At 43.9% G+C, this 27,385-nt stretch overlaps 1 protein-coding gene across 14 annotated transcripts in view; it reads left to right on the plus strand.

Moving 5' to 3' along the window:
* Prune2 (prune homolog 2 with BCH domain) overlaps positions 1-18,627 on the plus strand; it is a 284,817-nt gene extending 266,190 nt beyond the window's left edge. For 5 of the 14 annotated variants that reach the window (XM_029563623.1, XM_029563626.1, XM_029563625.1 and 2 more), the window contains 3 exons: positions 4,364-4,462; positions 8,083-8,118; positions 8,702-9,022. In XM_029563623.1, coding sequence (XP_029419483.1) covers positions 4,364-4,462; positions 8,083-8,118; positions 8,702-8,939 — 373 coding nt within the window. In that variant the 3' untranslated portion in view covers positions 8,940-9,022. The other 9 variants (XM_029563635.1, XR_003849588.1, XM_029563628.1 and 6 more) reach the window with 9 other exon arrangements.
* Positions 18,628-27,385: the final 8,758 nt, after the last annotated feature.

Here is a 27,385-nt window from a genome sequence, read left to right on the forward strand (position 1 = left end):
TTATTGTACCCTACAAATTCTACCTCTTTTTAAATCAATTGAGTACAGGGCTCCTCTGGAAAAACTTAACTGCTGGCAAAAGTATGTTAACTTACTTTTAAAAATATAATGAACTATGGTGCGATGGATCAGTGGGCAATAGCTGCCCAAACATGATGACCTGAGTTCAAACCTTCAAAAGCCAGGTGTGTGGTGAGCATCTGTAATCCAGGCCTTCCTATGGTGAGGTGAGAGGTGTAAACTGGAGGAACAGCCTGAAGTTCACCTGCCAACTGGAGCACGCAGGGCAGCTGCAGCAATAAGAAAGACCCCACCTCAACTCCAGAGAATGAGAGATCTGATTCTTGAAAGTCGTCCTCTGACCTGCACATGCACACTGATGCATATGTGTACCCAACAATCACATATGTACACATACAAAAATAAATAGATAATATTTTTCAAATATTTTATTTATTACTTTTATTTTATGTGTATGTGTGTATTGCCTACATGTAGGTAAGTGCACCGATGCCGTGCAGTGCCCGCGTAAGACAGAAGGGACTGTTGGATTCCCTGGAACTGGAGTTATGGACAGTTGTTAGCTGCCACATGGGTGCTGAGATTGAACCCAGGTCTTCTGCAAGAACAGTGTTCTTTACTGCTGCGCTATCTCTCCAGCCCAATAATAAATATTTTTAAATGCTATGAACTATATAAGGTATATAAAAATACGTATTAATTGCAGAAATACTTTGATAAGAGAGTAAGAATCATTTGCACTGATAAGTTTTTTTAAAATTCAGCTTTATTAAAAAAATTCTTTTTAATTACATAGGGGAAAGGTATGTGCACGTGAGTTCAGTAGCCCATGGAGTTCAGAAAAGAGTGTTAGATCCCCTAGAATTGGAGTTACAGATAGTTGTGAACTGCCCAGGGTGAGTGCTGGGAACTGAGCAGCACATACCCTTAACTGCTGAGCCATCTCTCCAGACCCCCACCCCACTCCAAATTCAGCTCTTATAAAGCAATTTTTTTGTTTTCTGTTTTTGAGACACGGTCTTGCTCTGTACCCCAGGCTGGCCTTACTATGTAGCCCAGGCCAACCTTGAACTCTCCTGCCTCAGGCTCTTGAGTACTGGGATTATAGGCATGAGCCACCATGCCCAGCACAATGTTGTTGTTGTTTTTTATAAAGTGTTGATGTTTTTAAATCTGTATTACATGTCTGTATGTAAGGGTACCTGTGTCATGCAATGCCCACAGATGTCAGAAGAGGGCATCAGATCCCCTGGAACTGGAGTCATGGACAGTTGTTAGCCACTATGTGGGTGCTGGGAACCAAGCCTGGTCCTCCACAAGAGCAGCCAGTGCTCTTAGCCTCTGAGCCATCTCTCCAACCCCACAAACAACGTTTTGGAATTAAAAATCAGTAATAGTTTAGTACTTTTAAAAGATGTAGAATACTTGCCTATCATGTGCAAGGCCCTGGGTACGACCTCCAGTACTATAAAATAAACAAAATCAGATCAAATCACCTAAAGCAAAAGCCAGCAAGCATCATTTGAAAGAGATCAAAGAGTCAATGATATAGATTTTATTTGTGACTCTGGTCTCAATGACAGATGTCCAAATCTGCCGTTGTCAGCCACAGATACTTTGTAAACAAGTGGCTGTAATCTAGCAAAACTTTGTTCATGAACACAAAGATTGCAGTTTTTCACATTGCAAAATATTCTCTCTTTTCTGGTTGTTTATTGAGACAGGCTCTCCCTGTAGCCCCAACTGGTTTGTAACTCTCTATGTAGACCAGGCTGGCCTTGATTTCACAGAGATCCTTCTGCCCCTGCCAAGTACTTGGTTCTCTTTGAAGCGCCTCCCTTCCTCCCTGAATCACATATCAGGGATAACCATCTTTTAGAACTGAGAGAGGAGGCTACTAAAATGTATTGACTATAGGACTTCTCTTGACTAAAGAGTCATCTGTCATGAAGGTCAGATGGTTCACAACCGACTGTAACTCCAGCTCCAGGAGATCCACTGCCCTCTTTCTTCTCAAGCACCCACATGCACATAACCAGAGAGAGAGAGAGAGAGAGAGAGAGAGAGAGAGAGAGAGAGAGAGAGAGAGAGAGAAAGAGAGAGAGAAATGAGGGAGACAGAGAATTAAAAATAAATCTTTTTGAAAAGTGTGGCGAGAAGTCGGCATGGTGGCGCACACCTGTAGTCCCAGCACTTGGGATGCAGAAGTAGGCCAATCTCTGCGAGTTCAAGGCCAGCCTGGTCTACATAGTGAGTTCCAGGACAGCTGGGGCTACAGGGAGACCCTGTCTCAAAAAAACCAAAAAAAAAAGCAACAACAAAAAAAATCTTTTAATTAAGCTTTAAAAGCTGAGTGGAATGTAAGTTTGCATATGCTTCTAAACTATAATCGACTTTTATAGATTCTGAAAGCACTCATAAAATTTTTCCTTGCTAAAGACAAATAAGCAAATGGCAAATAAACTAGAAACCAGTGACTCCTCAGAAACACTGCGTTGGAGTGTGGCCTCTGAAGTTGGACTGCAGACCCCCCCCAACCCCCGCCCCCGGCCTCTGAGCGGTGGTGTGGCCCTCCCTCTCAGCTTCATTCTTCTTCTTTTTTTTTTAAAGACAGAGTCTCCCTGGAACTCACTATGTAGACCAGGCTGGCCTCCATCTCAGAGATCCACCTGCCTCTGCCTCTGCCTCTGCCTCCTGATTGCTGGGATTAAAGGCATGCACCAGCATGCCCAGAAGCTTCCTTATTCTTACAAAAGGGAGGAAATATTATTTACCTCACCAGACTGTAATAAGAATACCAGTTGATTTATGGCCTGGAGAGTTGACTCAGCTTCTTTGGTTAAGAGCACTGGCTGCTCTTGCAGAGGATCCGGGTTTGATTCCAGGACCCATATGGCAATGAACCCATATGGTAACTCTAATTCCAGGGGATCTGATGCCCTCTTCTCACCTTATCGGGCATCGCATGGCACAGATGCACCTACCTATATGCAGGCAATACACTCATACACATAAAATAGAAATAATACATAAAATATTGTTTGTAAAAAGAATACCAGTTAATTTATATAAATTATTTGAAACAGTGGCTGTCCAAATACACATGATTTCTTTACATAATCGACCCTCTGTATCCATGGGTTTTGCACCCACAAATTCAGCCAACCACTGATAGAAAATATTAATCAAGCAAAAATTTATAAACATGCAAACTTCTTTCTCATCATTTCCTAAACAATGTAGTGTATTAACTATTTGCATGACTTTGACATTATATTACATACCGTGAACAATCTAGAGGCAGTTTATAGTATGTGTGCCTGGGTTTGTGGAAATATTTTACCATCATTGGATGTTGACATCTAATAGAGGGGTTTACTGGAAACAATCCCCTATGGGTGGGGAGGGAGAGCTGTATGAATCTAAATACACTGGAGTCATAGAAGTAGAAAGTAGATTGGTGAACTCTAGGCACTAATGTTGGTGAGATGCTCAAATGGTACAAAATTTCAGTTAGACAAAGGAAAAAGTTCAAGGGACCCATTATATAACATGATGGCTGGAAATAACAACTATTTATTTACTTGTTTGTTTATTTATCTGTCATTCCTTTATTTATTCATTTATTTATTTATTTATTTGAGACAGGGGCTCCCTGTAGCCCCAGCTGGCCTGGAACTCACTATGTAGACCAGGCTGGCCTCAATCAAGATCAAGTGCTGTGATGAAAGGCATGCACAACCACTCCTGGTTGTTTTATAGTCTTAAAAATTGACAAGAAGGTAGATCTTAGATCTGACACACACCTTTAATCCCAGCACTTGGGAGGCAGAATCAGGTGGATCTCTTTTAGTTCAAGGCTAACCTGGTCTGCCTAGTGAGTTCCAGGCCAACTGGAGCTACACAGTAAGATCCTATCTTAAAACCCTCCCCCCCAAAATAAAGTATTCTCACTGCAAAAAATATTGAGTATGTGAAGTGATTTATATTTTACCTAGTTCAACTTAACCATTCTACAATGTACATGTGATATGGATGTGATATATATATGTGTGTGTGTGTGTGTGTGTTATGTATAAAAATACACATATAATTCTTTATTTGCCAATTAAAAGCAAAGCAGTGTAACAACAAAACTGTGTCTGGCTTTTAGTAAGTACTCAAATAACGTTATCCCTTCCTCTCGGTGCTGCTGCATGACGAGTACATGTGAACCTTGGGTTCAATCCCTACTGCCAAAAAATACAAAACAGCCACAAAAAGATTTTCAAGAAGAGACCATGACTTTGGGAGGGAAATGTAGCAACTAATGATATGAAATTTTCCCCCTTTTCTTTTCTAGTTCCAAGTTCAGCAGTAAGATTAGATATGTGAGCAGCTTATCCGAGCTCAGTGGTCTGATCCCGATGGACTGCATCCACATTCCAGAGAGCATCGTTAAGTAAGTCTGCTGGCTTTTGGGGGTGGGCGGGGGTGGTAAATAGCACACCCTAGAGAAGGGGCTGAAGAAGGGCTCACTTCTAGAATAACATGAAATGACATCTCATTTTTAAAGGTAGCACTAAATATTGTCCAACAAATAAAACTTTTCCTATACCCTGACGACAGCTGTTCCTTCAGATTACCCGTCATGCAGTCCTCTCCTGTAATTATTAATTATTGATATTTTTACTTTAAATTTTGTCTCAACTTTGCAGACAATATAAATTGTCTGCACATTTAAACTTGTGACTCCCTATTCTGCCCCAATACATTAAAATTTTAGCATAGTTGGGTATTTTGATTTTCATAATTTGGCGGCCTGATCCCAGAAAATAGATTTAAAAGAATAACTATTATCTTCTAGTCCCCAACCCCACCTTTTCCCCCATAATTCCCTTCAGCTGCAAGGTTAGGTGGAGAAAGTTTGCCTTGGGGTGGGTGGGTATGAGAAATGGTTTCGTTGCTCAGGACAGAGCAAGGAGACAGCCCTGTGGGTAGAAAGCCTATGTGCTGTAGGTGTCAGGGTTGTGTCTGAAAATGAAAGTAAAGTTAAATCAAAGTATTTGGAAATAGAGTACTAAAACAGAGATATTAGAAAACCAACACTCCTATCTGGTATATTGTTGCAAATTTTCTGTGCGTCCTGTTTTTTGTTTTCTTGTTTTCTCAACACATCTGATTAACCAGCCTGCTTCATTTGGACTTGAAAGGGACTTGATCATCAGCTCAAAGAAAAAAGACAAATATTCTGTATCTTCCTGCATAAAATAGACAGGAAAATGGACTTCCAATTAGCACATCCAAAAGAATCTCACTTAAAAGCACTCACTCGAGAGAAGCTGAAAGTGTTCTTGTTTAGTGTGTGTCTGTGACGTCAGGACATGCAGAAGAGCTGTCTCTGTAAGTCATTTATCTCTCATAGCAAACCCCACATTACAGATGCAAGGGGGGTAACTCAGAGATTACTTATGGGAAGAAAGAGTAGGAACCAGGAAGGGATGGAACTAGAATATCAGTTCAACAAGTAGAAGCCTTTGATCTTCCACCAAGTTAGACATGAACACAGGAAATTGGTGGACTTGCTGGAGTCAGCTGGCTCAGCAGAGACAAGCAGTATTTATAAGATCCTAACTAGGGCTTCAGTCCTCATTCCTTTCATAGGGTTCCAACAAGCAGTAAACCTCCAGCTCTGGCCTGCACTCTGTAAGGTGCACCCCGTCTCTAAAACCCACTCCTCTGTTAAAAATCATGCTTCTGGTATGGGGAAGTGGGGGTCTGTGAGAGCAGAGTAGCTGTTGGGGGGTGGAAGGTGGGGAGTAGTGTGCCTAGGGTCCTGGAAAATTAACAGCCACCAAAGTCACCCCAGGTCAGTGGCTTTCGGATGCTTGTCTCAGGAACTTGAAGAAGGAATTTCACAGACAATGGGGAGGGTGAGTTTTAGAAAGGAGTTTATTATAGATTCATAGGTGACAGCTTGAGACCAGAAGCAAGCAGAGCTCTTGTACAATGAGAGCAGGTCCCAAGGAAAGGTTGCCACCACGTGTCTCTGTGCAGGAGTTAATAAGGCTTTTCTGGGTTGAGGCATGGGGGGAGAATCACAGTCCACCCATCTCACCCCAGCTTCACTCAGAGCATCTCATGTAGCTTCCAGGCAGTTGTGCTCCTTGTGTAAAAGAAGAAAATTAACAAGAAACCCAACCAGGACCAGAGCTCTTAACACTCCTGGCGTTCCTACCCTCCAGGCAGAGCCCCCAGCACTCCTGGTGTTCCTACCTCCAGCCAGGACAGAACCCAAGACACTTCTCACTTCTGGTCAAAAACAAAAATCAGAACTTCTGTGTCCAAGGACTCTGTCCCTCAACTACTTGTCCACTTTCTATTTCCTGACATCATTCTTGGCCAACCACTCCTAAACTGCTCCTGTCTCTGGAAAAGATGACATAGGACATTCTCTCTTTCTGTGGGAATAAGCCCTGGCCACTTTCCAGGAAAACACAGCACTGTTTCTGTGGTGTGAGAGACAACGGCATGAAAAAGAGGGTTTGAGGCCGTTACATGTGAACCTTTCCTCCTACTTCTCAATGTCTCTGAAACTTAAGGTAACCTATGAAAATTCTGAGGCTTAGCTTTCACATCTGTAAAATGGGGCATAGGATTGTTCTGAAGATTGAATGAGAACAGAGACCATAAGGCATTTTTGAAGCCTGGACACAGAGCTCCCAGTCTACAATGTTACTGATTATGATCATGTTGTTTTAGAAACTTGTGGAAGTTCATTGAGAAGCTAGAATGGTCAGGGCACTTTTCATTTGATTACACATATCTGTTCTCAAGGCCTCCATTTTAGAAAAGTTACTTCAAGAGGAAGAGGCAGTTGGAAAGATTGGTGCCTCCCCTCCAACACCTTGGCCCCTGCCCGTGTCCGTTTTCTCCTGTCTTTATAATCATCTTAGGATGTCCTTTCTACCATTTCCATTCCTAGCCTTCATCACCTCATTTTCACATTAAGCACTTTTCAACTATGTTCTGTTACTGAATAACTATTTTCTATTACAAATAACATTCAAAACCTCTCATCCCAGCCAATCCAAGACCAGAATTCAGCTGAGCAGAGCCTGTCATCAATGGGCTTGAATGATAGAAAAACTGCCCAGCCTGGAATCAGATTTATCATCACAGTTACAGTTCATTCTCATTATTTGGGGACAGTTGTGCTGAATAAAGTCACTGTAAACACTTAACGAGCTCTGAACTACTATTCCTAGGGAAAATCTACAGCTGGGATCCTGTAAGCCTCTGATCACGATGCTTTCATTACCCTACCAGTATCCAACCTTGTTTCTGTGTTTCTGTTTTAAGAAAACTTCTTAGGTTATACTGTTAACTCACTAACATTGTGCTTAGCTAGGTATAGTGGCACACATTTGTAATCGCACTCAGATGACTGAGGCAGGATGATCAGGAGTTTGAGGCAAGCCTGGACTACACAGCAAGACACTATCTCAAACAAACCAACAAACAAAACAAACAGAATACTGAACTCAAGCCCGGCATCACTATAACTTATGCCTGTCTTACAGAATACACATGTTCTCTGTAAGATTCATCAGCTTTCTTTCACATAGGAACGCTAGGCAGCATCAGCACCATGCTTCAGGGCCATTTTGAAAGCAAAAGCACAAATTTTAAAAAATATCATAAATAAACTGTATGGGACAAGAAGGTGGAGGCCCAACAGTCTGATTTCAGCTGGCTGCCTGCTCATGCCAACTCAAGGTTTGTGCCACTCGGTGATTGTCCACAAGTGGCACAGCTGCTGCACTTTGTGTCTGGAGAGTGCAGATGCTCTAGTGAACAGGCAAATTTATAAACACAGAATCCACAAATAATGAGAACTGATTGTATATTTATGAATTGTAAATCACTAATTATACCTAATCCAAGTAAGCGTTCTCTCCAAAGCTAATCTGATTATCATTTGGGTGAGCTTTTTTCTCTCACGTTCTGACTTTTTAAAACCTGTCATTTTTCCCATCTGTTGCTCGTTTTTCTCATGACATCCATTTTTTATCTTATAAGGTATGATGAAGAGAAATCTTATAAGAGAACTGTGAGGTAAAAATCTCCTAATCTCCAGTCATGCTGGACCCCCCTGTGTGTGCACTCCAGTGTTTTATTTGTGGGTGACCTCAACATGCTACCAGAGGAAGAGTGTCCTGTCAGTCCTTTGTAGTCCCTTCTGAGTCTTTGTTATGTGTGTAAAGCTGTTGAGGTCAACCTGATTTGCAACTGAAACCTACTAAACCAGATACACCCCTGACTTGGCCCTGCTGCAAGCCAACTTTACACCCAAAATACCAATGTGGATGTTTTCAGCTTTACTCAGCCAGCATGTTTCTGATCCCCTTGCAGTGTTTAGGTCACCTTTATGATAGGATTTGCAAAGAAAACAAACATGAACACCCAACAGGAGGAAATGGTACCATATTTAACTGAGCGTGTCTCGGTGCCTTAGAGGAGAGTTTTTTGAAAGCAAATAGACACCACGTATGTTTGGCTGTGCTTTGCCGGGTGACTCTCATGCCCTGCTTGCTTCTTTTTGCTTCTTTTCCACATCGCTAATTTGTGCTCATGCAGACTGGATGAAGAACTGAGAGAAGCATCTGAAACAGCTAAGTAAGACTTGCTTTTCATTTAGCAGCTGGCGTGATGTTGCCTTGCGTTTCAGGAATGACTGGGGAGAATCTGCACGCCTGATATTTTATTCTTGCATCCGGATAATAATGCTGTACCTTAAAATTTCTCTTTCTCCCATGGTAAATGTAATCTCTGATTTTTTTTTTTTTTTTTACAATCTCTGTTGCCAATCATCTTGTTATCTTGAGGAAAGCATTTGTCACTGTTTAATTTACTTTTTAATACCGAAGAAATTCTAGCTTTCACAGAAAAAGAACACACCAAAGGCATTGTCATAGGTAGTGTAGCATCCCAGTGGCCTTTAGATATATTGAGGCAGCAAAACCTCACTAATTCATATTGTGAGGAGAAATGGTAGCAACTAAAAACTGAAAAATCAAATCGTGGAATCAATTTCACGGCTTTCCAAGATTTGAAACAATGATTTAAAATTTTAATTACTAAGAAATATTGCTTAAATCATGTTTTCCAAGTTTTTTTGATAGTGGGAGGGTAGGAGGAATCATTGCTCAGTGTTGTTGAAGGGTGATATTGAAAAAAGCAAAACCATAACTGTTATGAAAACATAAAATGAGCACATAGCAATGATGTTATTCAGTGAATTATTTAGTGAGCAAGCCAAGAAAGTGCTACTATGAACTGGAAGAGCATTTGAGAAGCTTCATGTCTGCAGTGGCCTTCTCTTCTCCTTAAGGGATTTGCTCCAAGACACTCTATGGATGTCTGAAACCACAGACAGGACCAACCCATGATTACACTACCTATCTTCCTGTACAAATATACTTATGGTTAATTTATGAATTAGACAGAAGATTAATAATAGGTGAAAAAACATAATAATTATTTAGAACATGAATAGTTTGATGATTGTATGATAACTTCCCAGTCAAATCCATTCTAGCCAGGGTAGGGGCATTCATCTCCAATCTCAGTACTCTGGAGACAGAGGCAGGAGGATCTCTGTGAGTTTTGAGGCCAGCCAATATACATAGTGAGTTCCAAGCCAACCAGGGCAAAAGTTGAGATCCTGTCTCAATCAATCAATCAATCAATCAATCAATCAATAAAAATAAGTATAAATAAATAACAAATACAGTCTTAGTAGTCAGTGCCCTTGCTGCAGATTCTATGGGTAAGCTATTTACCTGAAGAATTCACCCTGAACTCATCCTATTCCTTTTGATGGTTAAATTGAAGGGTCTGCACATTTAATATATGTAAGGAGAAAACATTGAGTTCTGTCGAACCCACAGGGGTTTAGAATGTCTCAAAATCCTACCATTTTGGCACCCACTATACCTTCTTAAATACCTGTTATCCTCTGACACAGCCCCTAAATCCAAGGACAGATTCTGTAGGGTTATTGTTGGCTCAGAAAACATGATCTCTAAGTATCCAATTTTGGAAGCTAGGTATCCCCGGGTTCTTTCACTTGACAGATGCAATGACTGTCCACATGGCTTGTTAGAAAACTTTGGACTGGATCTGACTAAAGGTGGACATATACCTCATCAAAGAACAAAACCTCCCTGTCTATTGGCTTCTCCATTGCTACAACATTTTAAAAATTCTCCCTCTCCCCAGTGTACACACACCCCACTTCACCAATCGAGTTGCATGTCACCTCCCCTTGACCTCCACATGATCTGCTGTCTGCACACTTTTCTTTAATACCTTAGATTTACTCAGAGAAGAAAATACTTTCAAAGAATAAATACTATATACAGACCCGTTCTCATTTTGCAAATGAGGAAGAATTCATCTGCTGCCTTTGAATGACAATATTAAAAGGTTTGCAAATTGCTGTTTCCTCCACGTTAAAAAGCAGAAAGACCAAGCTTAAAAAACTGCCCTTTCTTGATTTGGTTCCAGCTTTGCTGTTTTCTTCTAGCTCACCGTCAGCATTTATTTCACTGTCCTTATTTGCTAGAATGGTCACCAGTAGGATTGTGGCAGAGGGCACTACCCAGCCCAAGGAAATAGCCTCCTGATCTTTTTAGAAAAATACTGAAGCCTCATCAAAAACCCTCTTGCAAATGGATAAATTCGCTTGTGAAATCATTCTCAATGCAAAAGGGATGTTTGAGGTTTTGTTTTTTTTTTTAAAGATCATGGAATTTCTTTAAATAGTTTTATCCCATTTAAAAAAAAAAAATTACCATGGGGCTGGAGAGACGACTCAGTGGTTAAGAGCACTGGCTGCTCTTGCGAAAGAACTAGGTTCAAATCCCAGCACCCACATGGCAACTAACAACCATCAGTAACTCCAGTTCGAGGGGATCCGATACCTTATTCTGACCTCCACAGGCACTGCACGACACAGGTGCACTTACACATATGCAGGAAATACATTCGTACACAAACAATAAAAATAATAAAGAAAATATTTTTTAAAAATTTACCAGAAGGGGCTAGAGAAATGGCTCAATGATTAAGAGCACTGGCTGCAAGATCCGGATTTGATTCCCAGCACCCACATGGTGACTAGCAACCATCCATAATTCCAATTCCAGGGGAATCTGATGCCCTCTTCTGACCTCCATGGGCACTGCACCTACCCACATGAAGGCAACATACTCATAGACATAAAATAATAAATAAAATATTTTTACGAACTTACCAAAGAAGAAAAGAACAACAGCAGAAGTGTAGCAGGTATTGGGAATTCCAAGTGAACTTGGAATCTGTTACCACAGTAACCACACTGATAAGGATCTCACAAATATCTAATTCTACACAGAGACATAAACACTTCTATATCATTCTTTTATATGGCTGTGTTTTTCTTCCTGGGCCTGCTCTGTTCAGGCTAATGTTAGGGTTCTCTGGTGCCACCTGAACATGACTCAGCTGTGTGGAGTGGTAAGTGTCCTGCTGCTTCTCTCACAACCTCAGGAAAAGCTGACCCTGGCAGCTTTGCTCTCAGTGTCTTGGGAAATCCTCACTCCTGTGAAACCTGAAAGCTGACCATGTTTTGTGTAAACAAAATCAGGCTGCCGAAAAGAGATTTTCCTTTGTGTATAACCTATCTATTATTTGGAGTACAAATACAGTTTTGCAATGTTTATACTCATTGGATAAAAACATTTGAAGAGTAAGAAAAAAAGACTAGGACACTGGGGTGCTTGGGGTTGTTTATCTTTTTGACATCTCTAAATCATGAGTAAGGACATATCTCAAACCTGATGCTAAAATCTTACTGGTACCATCTATTACAGTGTGGATTTGGGACCATAGGAATAGCAATGGTATCACATTAAACAGTCTCAAATGCCCCAGTCAATGATTCTGACACTACAGTAAGAGGGAGAAAATATTGACTTGCTTCCCCCTTTTTTCTTTACACTCAGAACTAGCTGCCTTTACAATGATCCAGAAATGACCTCTATGGAGAAGGAGTAAGAATTCATCATTGACAGCCTGTGGTTGCCTGTAGTGTTGTATGGCTGCATTCAGAATGAAACTAGGATTGGGTAAACCTGCTTAGATGTTTGGCTTCCATGGGCTCTGATCCTGAAATGACTAATTTACTGAGAGATTTTTCCAGCCAGATACCGTTATGTCTAATAAGGACAACCAAACGCTTTACGTGGTGTCCACTTTTCCACTCCCAAAATGAGACAATGAATTTGGTGGCCAGATGTGAGAAGATGGGGACAAGAAGAGAGCAGCTGTTTTGGAATGACGTCATCCGTTGTGATCAGTGAAAGCTAGAACTTCCATTTGAACTTAGTATTGGGTGGACAGGGGAGAAATATCTTTGCTTTATAGATACCAAGAGACAGTTAAGTCTGCCTGGGACTTCGGCAACGATACGGTTGGATATTCTTGTCCTAGAGGAAATAGAAATTGGGGCCTGGTGTGGTGGGGCACGCCTTTAATCCCAGCACTCTAGAGGCAGAGGCAGGCGGATCTCGGTGAGTTCAAGGCCAGCCTGGTCTACATAGTGAGTTCCAGGCAGCTGAGGGCTACAGGGAGATCCTGTCTCAAAAAGACCAAAAAGAAAGAAAGAAAGAAAGAAAGAAAGAAAGAAAGAAAGAAAGAAAGAAAAAGAGAAATAGATATTGGACTGGACAGGTATTAAGCTCTCAGTCCATGCCAGACTATGTCAGAAGCTCACACACAAAGCTGATTTTAATCCTCAGAGCAAGCTTATGAGGTACATTTCACAGATGAGAAAAGGGAGCCATAGACAAAGCATTTAACCAGCCAGTGTTTTGCAGCCATAAAAAAAAAGCCTGTGATGGGAGAGAAGGCTAAGGGGTTGAGAGTGCTTGCTGCTTTTGCAATGAACCAGAGTTCAGTTCCCAGCACTCACAACAGGTGGCTCACAACTACTTGTAACTCCAGTTCCAGGTGATCTGACACCTTCTTCTGGTCTCCTGGGGCACCTGCACACAGATGTGCTTGCAAGCACAAACACACACATGCACGCGCGCGCGCGCGCGCACACACACACACACACACACACACACACACACAAGCACAAATAAAAAAATAAATATTTTAAAAATTATTTATTTTTTATGTGTATGAGTGTTTTGCTTGCATGTATGTAAGTGCACCCGTGTTGTGCAATGCCTGCAGAAGTCAGAAGAGGGGAGTTGGACCCCTGGAACTGGAGTTATGGACAGTTCTTAGCTGCCATGTGGGTGCTGGGAATGGAGCCCAGGTCCTCTGGAAGAGCAGGCTGCTCTTAAGCACTGAACCATCTCTTTAGTCTCAAATCTTATTTTAAAATAACATAAAATAGATGGCCCCAAGCTGGGATTTGAACCTTAGCCATGCAGATCCAGAGCCAGGGGTTTTCAAATCAGAAAGGTAGGTAGTCTATGCCAGAGTGCGGTGCTGCCTCTCATCTAACAAAGGACAGAAACTGCTCATCTAGGAGTGGCCCGGTCTATGTCACAGAACTGTTATCAGCAGCATATTCAGAGAGAGTTTGCCATCCAGCAAAGGACTTCCAATTTTGCCTGAGTGACAGAGTTTACCATCCCTGTGTTCCTGGGGATCAAGAAAGACAAAGATCAGTTTAAACATATCTCTATTGTTACTTTGTGTCCTCCAGATTCAAAGAAAAGCTGGGTGAGCACAGTGCAGTGTCTCTGAAGTTGACATGTTGACCTTCCAGCTTAGAGGAAGTTTAGGACAAAACAAGAGTCCCAGCTAAAAGGGTACAAAGGGCAGGATGGAGGTTGTGCGGCAGACCCTTCCAATCATGCAGTTATTTTCCTAAAGGTCCCTTTATTCCATCTTTTGAGTTGAAAGCAACAATTGCTTCAAGCAAATTGCTGTGTGAAGTTCTGTAAAGCAAGCATATTTCAGTCCCTCTGTCCATCATAATCCATTTTGCAAACAGAAGGCATTTTCTCCCATACCAACACTGTCCCTTGAACACTTAATAGAGCCCACAGTCCAGGCTACCCCTCACTGGCCTATCACTGCCACATCTTTGGTCTTACCCACTCCTCTGCCTGCCTTGTTTGTCTCCTTGGGAGAGGGCTGTTGGGTTGGGATGGAAGGCCATGCAGCGCTTCCTGTTTGGACTTCTTCTAGGACAGGGCAGGGGAGGAAGGGTTGCTGCAAACTGTTAATGTTAACTTTCCATTGCTAGAAGATTGCATTGTTCTGGAAGTTTCCCTTTGTTTCATTCCTGTATTTCCTGAGCTCCTAGTAGGCGTATAATTACCATAACCAGAAGGATGAGGCCCTCCTCCCCCATGGGGAGCAAGTGTGGGCAAGAATCCCCCGTCTCCAGTCCTGGATTTTTTTGCTTTGGTTTGCTTGCTTTAACATTAGAATGAAGGGCTTCATTTGCCTTCTGGCTTCTGGGGAGAGGAGAATCATATATGGAAGCATTTTACATCTTCTGTAACTGCCATTGATTAAACTGCAAAATGGGCACAGGCTCCTTCCAGGGGCTCAGTCCCACCAAGAAGGACGTGAAATGAATGTGTAGTGATCCCCTAGTTGCTTCTCATTTTCCTGAGAGAGACAGGGTCATTATGCCATCTCCTCAGTCTTCCTCAATACAACACGAATATTTGTAGTCACTATTAAATAATTGCCAGACACCTTGTGAGGAACCCCATTTAATGCATGTAGAAGTGAAACCAGGCCCTCAGGCCTGCTAGAGAAGTACTGCAGTTCAACTCCCACCCTCAGGGAGGTTCTGGGCTTAATTCCTAGATATTTGAGAGCTATATGCATTTCAGTAAGGTAGGCTAATTCCTTTAAGTTATAGCCTCTGACTCCTATAAACAAAATTGCGAGGTTTTTTTTAACTTGTTTACTTTTTGTTGTTTTATTATTTACCACATCTTGTAATTTAGCACTTGTCAAATATTATTTCAAGCAAATCATTTGTTGCTTCATGAGTATATTAGAAGGGATTCTCTAGAGAAATAGATTATATGTATATTTATATATATATATATATGCACACACACACATACACACACACACACATACAGACTTTTTTTTCATTCTGAGGGAATTCATAGATTGATCACATGCCACAGGGGCTGTAAAGGTTCAATGGAGAGCTAGGAAAGCTAGCAACTGCTCACAACAAGAAGCCAGAGCCTCAGAAACACACAGCCCCAGATGGAGGGTGAAGGTGGAAAAACTCTGTGGAGGGCCACAGATGCAAGTTCATGGTCAGAGGCAAAGAACCTGGAGTCTGAGGTCCGAAGACAGGCACAGGAGAAATGACTCCCTCTCAGGAAGGGACAGGTGTGAGCGAGAAAACAAGCTCCATCTGGCTTCTTCCACTGTCCGTTCCATCCAGGCCCCCAGCCTGATGGCCGCATTCATTGAAGATGGGTCTTCCCCACTCAGCCCAGACTCCCGTGCCACCCAGAAGTATGTTTTACCACCAATCTCAACATCCCTCCACCCAGTCTAGGGACACCTAATACTAACCAGCACAAGGAAAAGTTAGTCCCTAAAATCTGGACAATCTGTATCTGATCTGACTTTAGGAATGAGTCTCCTGATGTATATTTTATATTCCTGGATCCTTTTGAAAAGGTGTAAAATGCTTCCAGGAGCAATTTTATAAAAAGAAGCAGAGTCTCTATTTTAGAAGAAAACTTGACAAATAGGGGAAGATTGTATTTGATCAGATTTTACATATTAAAAAAAACTTGCATGATTTATTTCCAATAAGTCATTTAAGGAAAGATGTTAACATGTGACTCCTGAATTACTATTGAGTGTTTCTCATTTGGCTCTCCCTCCTCAGCAGCATTGACCTGAAACTGAAAGAAAAGCCCTAGCCTGCTGGCTGGAGGAGGAGCCTGCTTCCTGCTTCCTGGTCCTGCTGGAGAGCACCTACCTACCTGAAGAGACAGGGCTGCTGTTACTTTTCCCTCTTTGCACCTCCTGGTGCCATTCAAAATTTCTAAGGGGAAAAATGGGAAGAGAATTTGTTTACTGTTAACACATTTTATGAAATGTTGTGTATTTTCCTATTTTGCCAATTATGTGCCTCAAAGAGTTTAGTTGAACCTTAGCAAGAAAATAGGACCTTCCATTTCAGTATTTCATTAACACTTGATGGAGTGGTTCTTGGTCCCTTAGACTGGTGTTTGCCAAAAACATACTTAGCTCCACTGTTAGGTATAAGTGGGTCCATGTCCATAGATCAGCTAAATTTCCCCACTGGACCACTCTGGATTTAAAGTGCATGGAAAGTTGCTCTTTTGAACTCTAAATATAAAACACTGTCTGGTGGACAGCCATAAACCAGGCAGATGTCAAAGCCCATCAGCTCAGAAGCCTACTCTGTTCCTGGCCACTAGAGTTTTTAATTTCTCAGAGGGGAGGTAGTCTTTCTAACTCATGTAAGTTTTATTTTAGGTAGCTTTAGGTAAAATGTTCTTTCTAAAAATCATTTCTCTAATGAAGGTTGAAGAATTTCATATTGTGAAACTTAAGCTGAAGGTCACATCTTCAGTAGCTAACTATGCTTCAGAACACAAACCAGGCTGGAGTCTTTATACTTCAAGTGTCAAGTCGAAGGAGCCCACAGAAATTATTTGGTAACATTCAGTTATCCAAATTCAACACCCATATACATTACAAACCAATCTGCTTTAAAAGTGGAAAATTAAATGCAAGTATACACTAGCCTTTACAAAGCAGTTAATTTATTGTTTTCATACTCCCTTTACAATACCAATGTGATCTGAAATCTGTAGATCTCTAGCAGAGGAGTTGGTAAGTTAAGCCAGATCTAGGGCACGACTGTAGGCTAAGGTGGTTTTCACACTTATAGTTGAAATTTAATAAGGACACAAGAAAAATATACAGCTTTTAGTAGCCAAAAATAAAATGTTACTGAAACACAGACATACAAATTTGTTTCAGGCTGTCTAAGCTACTTTCACAAGACCTCACCAGAGCTGAGTAGTTACAACAGACAATTTGGCCACAACACCAGGACATTTACTCTCTTTACAGAAAAAAGTGTGCTAACCCCTGCTTTACCAAATGTAGTCTTTCCCACTCTGGCCTCTGCCTTTGTGTTTAGATAGTTTCTCTAACAGAGTGGACAAATGTAACTACAAACTCATTTTTGTCCAATGAATTATTTTTTAGAGTCTTATTATATAATGCTGGCTGGCCTGGAACTCATGCTATGATACCAAGCTGGCCTTCAGTTTTTGGTGATCCTCCTGACTCAGTCTCTCAAGTGCTGGGATTATAGGTGTGCACTCCATGTCTCCTTGAAAAGAAAGTTTTAACATCTCCAGGCAGTAAAAAATATCACATGTGTCCTGCTGAGAAAGATGAGAAGTCCTTGGCACAAAAGCACGTGGTTCCCTTAAAGCATTCCATGGCAAGACCAAGCTGGAGCTTCCTGAAAGTTCCTCTTGAGCTGTTTCCTGATGTTGCTAAGGTCTCATTCTGGGAGCCAGTCTTCAATGGCACCTGCTACAAATTAGCTAGCAGAAATAAAAATGGAGTGAAGACAGGCCCTGCCACAGCCTGATGGTGGTGACTTGGTCTAGGATAGTTGTTGATACCTGAGCCCTGATGTGTGTGCAGGGAGAGTTCTTTGCACAAGTGACTGAGTTTCCCTGACTTCATTTACTTTGTGTCTGGTTTCTAATCCATCTTCCACACAAGCTCACACAGTACTTGGGCTCTTTCCTCCATAAATTACTCTAGTTTCATCTCTTGGTCCCTTTCAACTTAGTATCTTAATGGACTTTGTGTTCTTTTGAATCTCCTTCCTCATTAAATTTGACTGGTTTGACAGAAAGACCCTAGAGTCAGCTGGCCTCTCACAGCCCACCTCCACCTTTGGTAGTACAAATGATGCTTCCTCCTGAACATAGTGCTGGCATGAGTATAGTTACCCAACATTGCTCACTTGCCTAACACTTCACTCTGTCATGTCCCATTTTGGAAGATGAATTATTTGGTTCCTCTGGCCATGTTGTATAAAGTCATAAGGATCCCAGAGTTCAGCTTAGCAAACCTGTAGGATGTGGGGTTGTTGAGAAAAGGGCACTTTTCACAGCCAACCAGATGTGGCAACAATCTCATCATTTACCATTTTTTTTTTAACTTGCCCAACCTGTTGATGGAAGATCTCAGGTGACAGGACGTAAATTATGAGCTTCTTCCCCAATCAACAATTTTGTTTGGAATGCTCTGTGGGCTACAAAACCATTCCAATATTGGGCATTTGCTGTTTTATTATCTTAAAATAGCAAGTTAATTGCACGCTAGAGAAAGCTATCATGTACATCACTCCGAGTGAATAGACTTCTAAGAAAATTCTGAAAACAAGCCCTAAGCAGCTAGGTAGACGTAAACCTTGGCACCACTCTGCTCTAGCTCCTGTTTTGAGCGTTCTTGCTTTGGTTCAGACTTCTGGAAACTTCTTTGCACTTTTCCTGTAGATTTGTAGTTAAAGGAATACCAAGGGGTCACTGAGGGCAAAAGTGGTATTTTTCACTCCAAGTAGTTACTCTTTATGTAGCTCTTCATTAAGAGATGGAACAAGAAGCTGCATAGAAGATATTTGCTGAGGAATGAAAACTTTGAGGTCAATAGCTGGCCACGGAAGGAAACCCTGAAGTTCCTGTTGAAGCCATACGATGTTATATAGGGCTTCTCTCTGGGGCATACCTGTGAGCAGGAAGTCACTTCCCCTGGCCTTCCTTATTCCAATGTCATTTTGAGGATTCAGTTACAGTACTATGTTGCAACTCTCATCACAAGTCTCAGTAGTCTGCTATCTTAGAAACATTTAGATGTGCACAAATTAACCTTTTATATATTTAAGGATCTTTCTACCGTGTATCAGATTGCTCAGAATAAAGTATCTATTAGACTTTGTTTTGGTAAATAAATTCTCTCAAAATTGTGTGAATTAAATATATGAAAATATATAATAACAGAATATATCTATATATCCTCATTGTGTAATTCAGAAATAAAAATTGATCCCACACACTGTGGTTTCCTTTTTCAAGTGGCGAAGAGGCAGAATGAAGGCCCAGAAGTCATGGCAGGAGAATGAATGCCAGACTGTGACAAAGTGACGCTCATTCTGCTACTGTGACCTAAGGGGGTGGGAACTGGAAGAAGTCTGGGTAGAATGAGGTGCACTGTTCCACACTACAGGAGCGACGAACACATTCAGAGCAGCACCTAGATCACAGGGAAGAGGTGGGAAAGTGAATACAAACAATATTTATAGCATAGTGCTGTTTCAAGCATATACATGTACTAAATAAAGCTAGGTATTGTGCAAAATCTGTGTGTTTTTAAGGACTTGGCACAATTTAAAGTATATGGGGTTGTGAGATCAGGGATGAAGTGGGGAGCCTAATTAAAAATGCAAGTAAAAAGGAGTCTTGTGGGCTGAAGTTAAAAGTTTTATAGGTAAAGACAACTTAAGCTTCCTGCCCTCAGAGCCAGGCCTTTCAGTGAGACACCATGAAAAAGCTGTATTAAGGCAGTCTGGGTCTCCAAAGGGCTGTTCCCTGCTAAGGCTTCCCTTGTGCCATCTCACTGCATTGGTGGTATCAGTGTGCAGCCGGTTTGCATTATCCCAGACAGTACTTGAGGTTTTTAATTTCAGCTGACATGTTTTGATGCTATGATCATCACACAGCTTTGGGCTTTATGGAGTGGGAAATGCTTTATGAAGCTAAATGTTCCTAGACAGTTTCACTCATATTTACCCAAAATGATTTTCTGTAAAGATTTTTGAAAATTTATGTGTATGTATGTGTATATGAGTGTATGTAGTGTACCATGGGCAAGACAGTGCCTGTGGAGGTCAGAAGGGAACATCCAATACCCTGGAACTGGAGTTACAAGTGGTTGTGACCCACCTGACATTGATGCTGGGAACCAAATTCACATCCCTCTGCAAGAGCAGTAAGTACTCTTAACCACTGAGCTGTTTCTCCATCCCTCAAAATAACTTTCTCGTTTTGTTTTGTCATGTTTTGTTTGAGACAATGTCTCCCTATAGCCTCAGCTGGCATAGAACTCACTAGGTAGACCAGGCTAGCCTCAGTCTCACAGAAAAGCTCTTGCCTCTGCCTCCTAAGTGTTGGGATTAAGGGTGTGTGCCACCATACCCAGCTTAAAAAGCAACAAAAAAACTTTGTTAAACATACAAATTATTTATTTTTAGTATATAACTATTTTGACATGAATAACTGTTGCCCACTGTTTCTACAGCCCTGTCTCTAATGAGGAGCCCATAGCCTTTGCCACTTGACCTTATTCTTTTTGAAAACCCTTCAGTCTTCTTTGATCAGTGAACTGAATTACCCAGTTTTCCTTCGTATTAATTACCTATTGCCATTAACAAATTGTGGTTGATTCTCATTGTCCAAGATAATTATATACTATCAAGTCAACCTATGTGGAGGTGCAGCAACAAGATGGCACTGAGCAGCTGAGGTGAAGATGGAGCCAGCTGGCCAGCTTGGCACCACAAAAAGAGGAAGTAATACTGATTGGAGCCTAGCCAGTAAAGGACGTGTGATCACCTCGTGAACAATATGTTATACTATGAGAAGAGCCTGCATGGCATACATGACCTCTAAGCTGATTGGATGATGGCTTTCCCGCCTATGCTAATGCTTGTGGCTTTTGCCCTTAAATATTGATCAGCCTTGCCAATAAATGAGTTTCCTGCTTGAAGCTACTCCCTGCTGCGTCTGATTGTCCTCGGGGAGAAGGGCTGGTGAAACGGGGGGGGGGGGGCAGCGCACTTCCCCCTCCTTGACCCCCATTGCCGCGGCCTCTTGTTCCTCTGCCAGAGAGGAAGGGGTTCGGAGACCATGGCATCTGGTGCCGCATGTGAGGAACTAGTGCAAAGTTTGGGTCAAGGCCAATCAGGCTCTCAGGGTAAGTGAGACCCTTAGTATGGGAACGCAACTTCAGGAAGAAATAAGCCTGTCATGAAAGCCCTATGATATTTGCTCAAAAGCCATGGGCTGGAGCTTTCAGACTCCACGGCACTCCACATTTGGGATACGGTACTTCTCTTGGCCCCATGGGCCCCCACAGCCAACCTATCCTCCTGGGACACGTGGGAAAGGGTTGAAAAGCTGGTGAGAGAATGGGAGAGGCACTTTGGGGCGGAACCCCCACTAGGGTTCTATCCCACAATGGCTGCCCTTAAGGGCATCTTTCACCCAGAGATGCCTCCTTCCCCTCAACTTGCAAAAGGAAAGGAGGGGGAGGCAAAGGCGAGGGGGGGGAACAAGGAAATGAGGATAATTGGGCCATGTTTGACAAGGAAAGACAGGAGCACTGGGCCCAAGGGGACCCTGTTGACATGCTAGCAATGGATATTAAAGCTCAGTTGACAGTTGAGGCCAGGGAAAAATGGGGTACAGGGTGCGAGCCTGAGGAGATGGATTCCCCCCCCGCCCCCCGCCCTGACCAGGACAAAGATCTTGGGAGGCCCCCAGCTTATCAGCGGGTTGATCAGTGTGAACCTCTTTGATGGGGGAGGGGAGGCAGCGGTGGCCCCCCCTCGGCCCTTCAGCCTCCAGAAAAGCCAGTGTACACTGACGCCTTTCCAGTGAGGGTTCAGCACCCATCCACCACCCCATGCAGGGTGTTCCTGGTCAATTTAGTCCCAGGGCCACAGAGGCCAACAGGCTGGTATCCGTGGGAGGATAAGGACCTCAAGGAACTAAGGCAAGCAGTCCTCCAGGATGGCGCCAACTCACCGTGGGCTGAGGCTTTACTGGTGAACCTCGCCCACCACCCCTGTGTCCCTAGGGATTGGACTGATATGGCTAAGGCCGTCCTCCCCAGTCCCCTCTTCATCAAATGGCTGGCCTTGTATAAGGAGGAATGTAGGATCATAGCAGAACAAAATCACAGAGTTAACCCTCAAATCCCTCTTACCTACGGCCAACTGGCAGGTACCACTGATGGTTATTCCACAGGGATGCAGCAGGCAGCCTTGTCTGCCCCATACAGGGACCAAGTAAGGCGGACAGGACTGGTGGCCTGGAAGAAGCTCAGTGAGGAACGTCAGACGACCCCTTGGTGGGCCTAAGGCAGAAGCCTGGGGAGGGTCTTGCTGAATTTGTGGATAGGGTGGAAAAGAGCCTTATTAGAAAGCTACCTGCTGGGGCACTCAGGGATGAGTTTACTCAAGTGCTGGTGTGGGAGGACATGAACTCCGGCCACCGTGCTGCCTGTTTGGGTCTGAAACATGCTTCAATCAGCCAGTGGGTCATGGCCTCCCAGGATGTTGGAACGAATCAACGCCAAGCCCATGAGCTTCAAGCCCAGACAGCTTCCTTAACAGATGCATTTACTCAGGTGCTCATGGCTGTCCGAGGAGACCCTAAGGGCCTGCAGGCTCATCACATCCCCAAAGGAAATGGGGGCTGTTTCTGGTGTGGGAAACTAGGGCATTTTAAGAGAGACTTTCCAGAGGAAGTCCTCCCCGGGTCCCAAGCAGGGAGGTGGGAGGATCAAGGGACAAGCAAGCCAACTACTCCTTGCCCCCATTGTAGAAAAGGGTTCCATTGGAAGAAAGACTGCAGGTCGAGGTTTTACGTGACAGTCAAGCCTTTAAACTAATTATGGGGTGGCCTCTAGCCCCATCAGCCAAAGGAGGATTAGGAGGTCCAGGTTTACAGAGTTCACAGGCTCACTGGACAGTTCCAATGTATGAGGGAGTAAGGCCTAAGGATGCATATATTTTTGGGGGGCAAGTGGTTCCTCTGCCTAGTGGATACTGGCACCCACCGCACAATACTGCAGAAGGAGGAAGTGCCACATTCATGGAAGCTGCAACCTGGCCCAAAAGTGCTGGGGGTTGGGGGGCTTTCCATATCAGAGGAGGTAAAGGAGTTCATAGAATGGAGAGATGCAGATGGGTTGAGAGGGGAAATACAAACATTAGTGGTCGGCGGCCTCCAGTCCAACTTGTTGGGACAAGACCTGTTGGGGCAGATGAATGCAGTGTTGACCACGGATAATAGAGCCTTTTATGAGGATCTTCTAGACCAGGAAGAGGCTAACCGGTTGCCTCAACAGGTTGAGGATGTTTCAGAAAATGAGTTTCCATATTTTCGTAATTACAGAGGTAAGCCCGACAAAATTCCCCGGGTTCAGCCCCAATACTGAAGGCCACTGCCCCCCATGTCCCTCATATTAAATGGAAAGAGGGAAGCCCTGTTTGGGTGGAGCAGTGGCCTCTGACCAAAGAAAAACTCGAAGTCCTTACTCAACTGGTGGAGGAACAAAGGGCGCTGGGGCACCTTCGCCCTTCCACCAGCCCCTGGAATACCCCAGTGCTCATCATAAAAAAGGCCTCTGGCAAATGGAGGATGCTACAGGACCTTAGATTAGTCAATGAAAGAATGGAGCTGGCGGGCACCCCCTGAGGGGAATGCCCTGGGTGGCAGCAATCCCAGTGGAGTATACATTAGCAATAGCTGACATTAAAGATTGCTTCTTTTCCATCCCCTTAGACCCAAGAGACTGTGAGAAGTTTGCCTTCTCCATCCCGGCCTTAAATTATCAAAATCCTGACAGCAGATTTGAATGGACGGTCCTTCCCCAGGGTATGGCTAACAGCTCTGCTTTCTGTCAGACCTTTTTAGCCTCTGCCCTGCAGCCCCTGATGTCGGAACCTGGGGAGTTGCTCTGCTCGTACATGGATGATCTCATAATTGGACTACATAATTGGCTACAGCCCTTTGTTAAAAGAGTGCTAGATAGCCTAAGGAGGCGGGGCCTCACTGTTGCCCCAGAAAAGATCCAACATGTCCCGCCCTTTAAAATCTTGGGCTCCCAACTGTTCCTGACTAGAGCCAGCCCCCTCATGCTGAGCTTGGACATCCCATACGAGCCCACGGTGCTTGACATTCAACATCTGCTAGGGGAGATAAACTGGTTAAAGCCTTGGATACGAGTCTCAACAGAAACCTTAAAGCCCCTCTATCAGCTCCTAACTTTGGGTCCCCCAAGTGCTAAGGTACTGTTAGACAAGCAGCATTGGGAGGCGATTGAGGCCTTTCAAAAGGCATTGCATACAGAGGCCTCCGTTCGGAGGTTCTCCTCACAGCTCCCCTTCTACCTATGGATCTTAATAGGTAACAGGCTGACCACAGCAGCCTTGGTCCAGGACCCCTTGGAGTGGGTGCACACCACCCTTGGGGGCATCTCTAGGGTGCACACCCTAGGAGACCAGTTGGCAGACATGGTAACCAAAGGGTGAAATCTGGCTATTCGAAGGTTTGGGAGGGACCCTGACACAATTGTCATTCCCTACTGCCTAGCGGATTTTGACTGGCTAGCAAGGGCCAATGCCAGACTTGCAATTGCATTACAAGGATACATGGGAAATATCAGCTGCCACTATGGGCCCTCTAAATGGGCCCTGATGTTGCAGAGACTACCGCTCAAACCACCCTCGGTTTTCTCAGATGTTATGATTCCCAATGGCTTACAGGTGTTCACAGATGGGGGCCATGCAGGGGCTGCTTATGCTGCCTTTATGACCCATACAGATAAAGGACCCCTTAGACAGAGATTCCAGGCCTGTGAGGGCTCCACTCAATTCAAAGAAACGCTGGCAGTCTTCATGGCACTGCAGGACCTTGAGTCCCTTCTAAATTTATACTTGGACAGCCTCTACATGGTCAACCTACTCCCGGGCCTGCCCCAAGTCCATATTAAGCTAGACTCTAACCCTAGCTCCACACTCATGGTATCCATCCAGGGGACATTAGAAGGCAGAAGTTCTCTGATATTCATTCAACACGTGCGCAGCCATACGGGCCTACCAGGGTTTATAACACAAGGAAATGATACAGATGATCGCCTGGTGATGCATGGGGTTGGCACCTATACAGCACAACAGGCCAGTGCTCTCCATAACCTCACCTGTGTCAACTGGCAAGGGCTCCACAGTAGGTTCCCTGCTGTTCCCATTAAAGACCTAAAAAGGATAGCCCATACCTGCAAGGCTTGCCAGCCCTATTTAAAAGCCCTCCTTTACAAGGCCCGGGAGTCAACCCCAGAGGACTAAAACCTAATGTGCTCTGGCAAACAGATGTCACCCATTTCCTGGTGTTTGGCAAACTAAAATATATCTTTGTGTCCATAGATACTTTCTCACATGCATGCTGGGCCACAGCACACACGAGAAAAAAAACAAACGTGCTCAAGCACATTTCTTGCAATGCTTTGCTATGCTGGGCCTGCCCTCTCAGGTCAAAACTGATAATGGGCCCTGCTTTGCTAGCTCAGCAATGGCCGCCTTCTTTAAGACATGAAGTATCTCACACACCACGGGGATCCCTTACAACCCGCAAGGCCAGGCAATAGTTGAAAGAAATCACCAAATGCTCAAAAATGAGCTTTCAAAACAAAAAGGGGGAATCAGCCCCTGCCAGCAGTTAGGGATGGCACTGTTCACAATTAATATTTTAAATTGGGCCCAGGGGAGTTCACAATTGAGATTCCAGGCTCATTGAGGGCAGTTGAACCAAAAGCCCCAGGTTGAGGTAAGAAGGAAGGACCCGGTAACATTTCAATGGAGGGGACCAGACCCCCCCTATTAACAATGGGAAGGGGATTTGGTTGTGTTTTCCCTACAGGAGAAACAGCTCCCATTTGGGTACTGGCTAGAAATCTTAAATATCTTCCTCCACAGGACAATGGCTCCGACAAATGCACAAGGTGCTCTGACCAACAAAGAAAAGAAAAAGATCTGGTGGAGACACTATTTGTCCTTCAAGGCACAAAAATAGATAAAATATAATGGTCAAAAGTTCTGCTTTACCTCCCAAGGGGAGAAAACCCTTGAGAAGGACTTCTTTTCTCTTTCTCTTTCAGACAATGATGAGCAATCCCCAACAGAAGTTTTCCCTACTAGCTCTACTCATGGAAATGCTGAGGCCTATCGGGGCTACAGGGACGCCAAATCCACACCAACCTCTGAGAGTCACATGGATGGTGATCAACGTGGCCAGAGGAGTGATCGCCAACAGTGCCACCAAGATCACCCCGCCGGGAGCATGGTGGCCAGACCTGGAGGTCGACATCTGTGACCTCACGGCCAGATCTTGGGACGTAGGGGACTGGCTGTACCTTGTAGACACCCAACCCAAATGCAAAGACAAGGGGAGGGGTGCACCCTGCCACTTATGGGCTCCCCCCTGGGAACTTGCGTGCTCCCACGTCCTCAAGAAAGCCAGCCTGAGGGAAACAGTATTCTATGTTTGCCCAGGAAGCAACAGGACTGGGGAGCAAGTAAGATGCGAAAAGACAGGGATGGGAAGTTGGATCACACCCTCAGGGCAATTCAGGTAGAGAGAGTGAAACAACTGAGACTGTCCACATACCCTCTTTTTGGGAGGTGCACAAAATATCACTGCAATCCCCTAAGAATTCACATTACAATTGAAGGAAGACAATCTGGGGGATGGGACACAGGAAAAACCTGGGGACTTCGATTGTAGGTAACTGGAGCTGACCCTGGCCTCCTCTTCATGATTAGGAGAAAGGTTGAACCCCTAAAAAGCAATATCATAGGGGACCCAATGGTCAGCTCTAAAAAGACCGAGATATTGCCACCTACTCCTGGACCAGCTCATTCTGGGACTACCCCTGCCCCGCAGAAGGAGATGACCACGGTGGCCTTAAAGGGGCCTGAAAAATGAGAGAACATGGACAGACTGGGTGGGTCAGCCAAGGTGGACCTGGTCACTGTGGTGCAGCTAGCCTGTCAGGTCCTTAATTTCACCTGCCCCGACCTCACCTCTTCCTGTTGGTTATGTCTTGATGCCGACACTCGACCCCTAGAAGCGGTCGGTGCCATGGGAAATTTTACAAATACCACAGATGACCAGAGATGTCGGTGGGGAGGTGCAAACACCAAGACATCTGGCATCTCCATTCCCTTAAAATACTCCAAAGTTACTTGTATCACCTTTGGGAATCCCACTAACCCATGAAAAAACTGTATAAACATTCCGGGTTTCAGAGGGAAGTGGGTTGTCCCTAACACTCCTACTCACTATTGGCTATGCCAGGAGACAGGACTGACACCCTGCTGCCCCCGCCTGCGGGGACCCTGTACAGGTAAGGCTCGAGGGGGACCACTCCCTGAAAGGAAAAACGGGCGAGAAAGAAGAGACAGAGCCCAAGCAAGTCCACTTGT

This window comes from Nannospalax galili, unplaced genomic scaffold, assembly GCF_000622305.1.
Source record: "Nannospalax galili isolate Female #2095 unplaced genomic scaffold, S.galili_v1.0 scaffold1296, whole genome shotgun sequence".
Classification (NCBI taxonomy): domain Eukaryota; kingdom Metazoa; phylum Chordata; class Mammalia; order Rodentia; family Spalacidae; genus Nannospalax; species Nannospalax galili.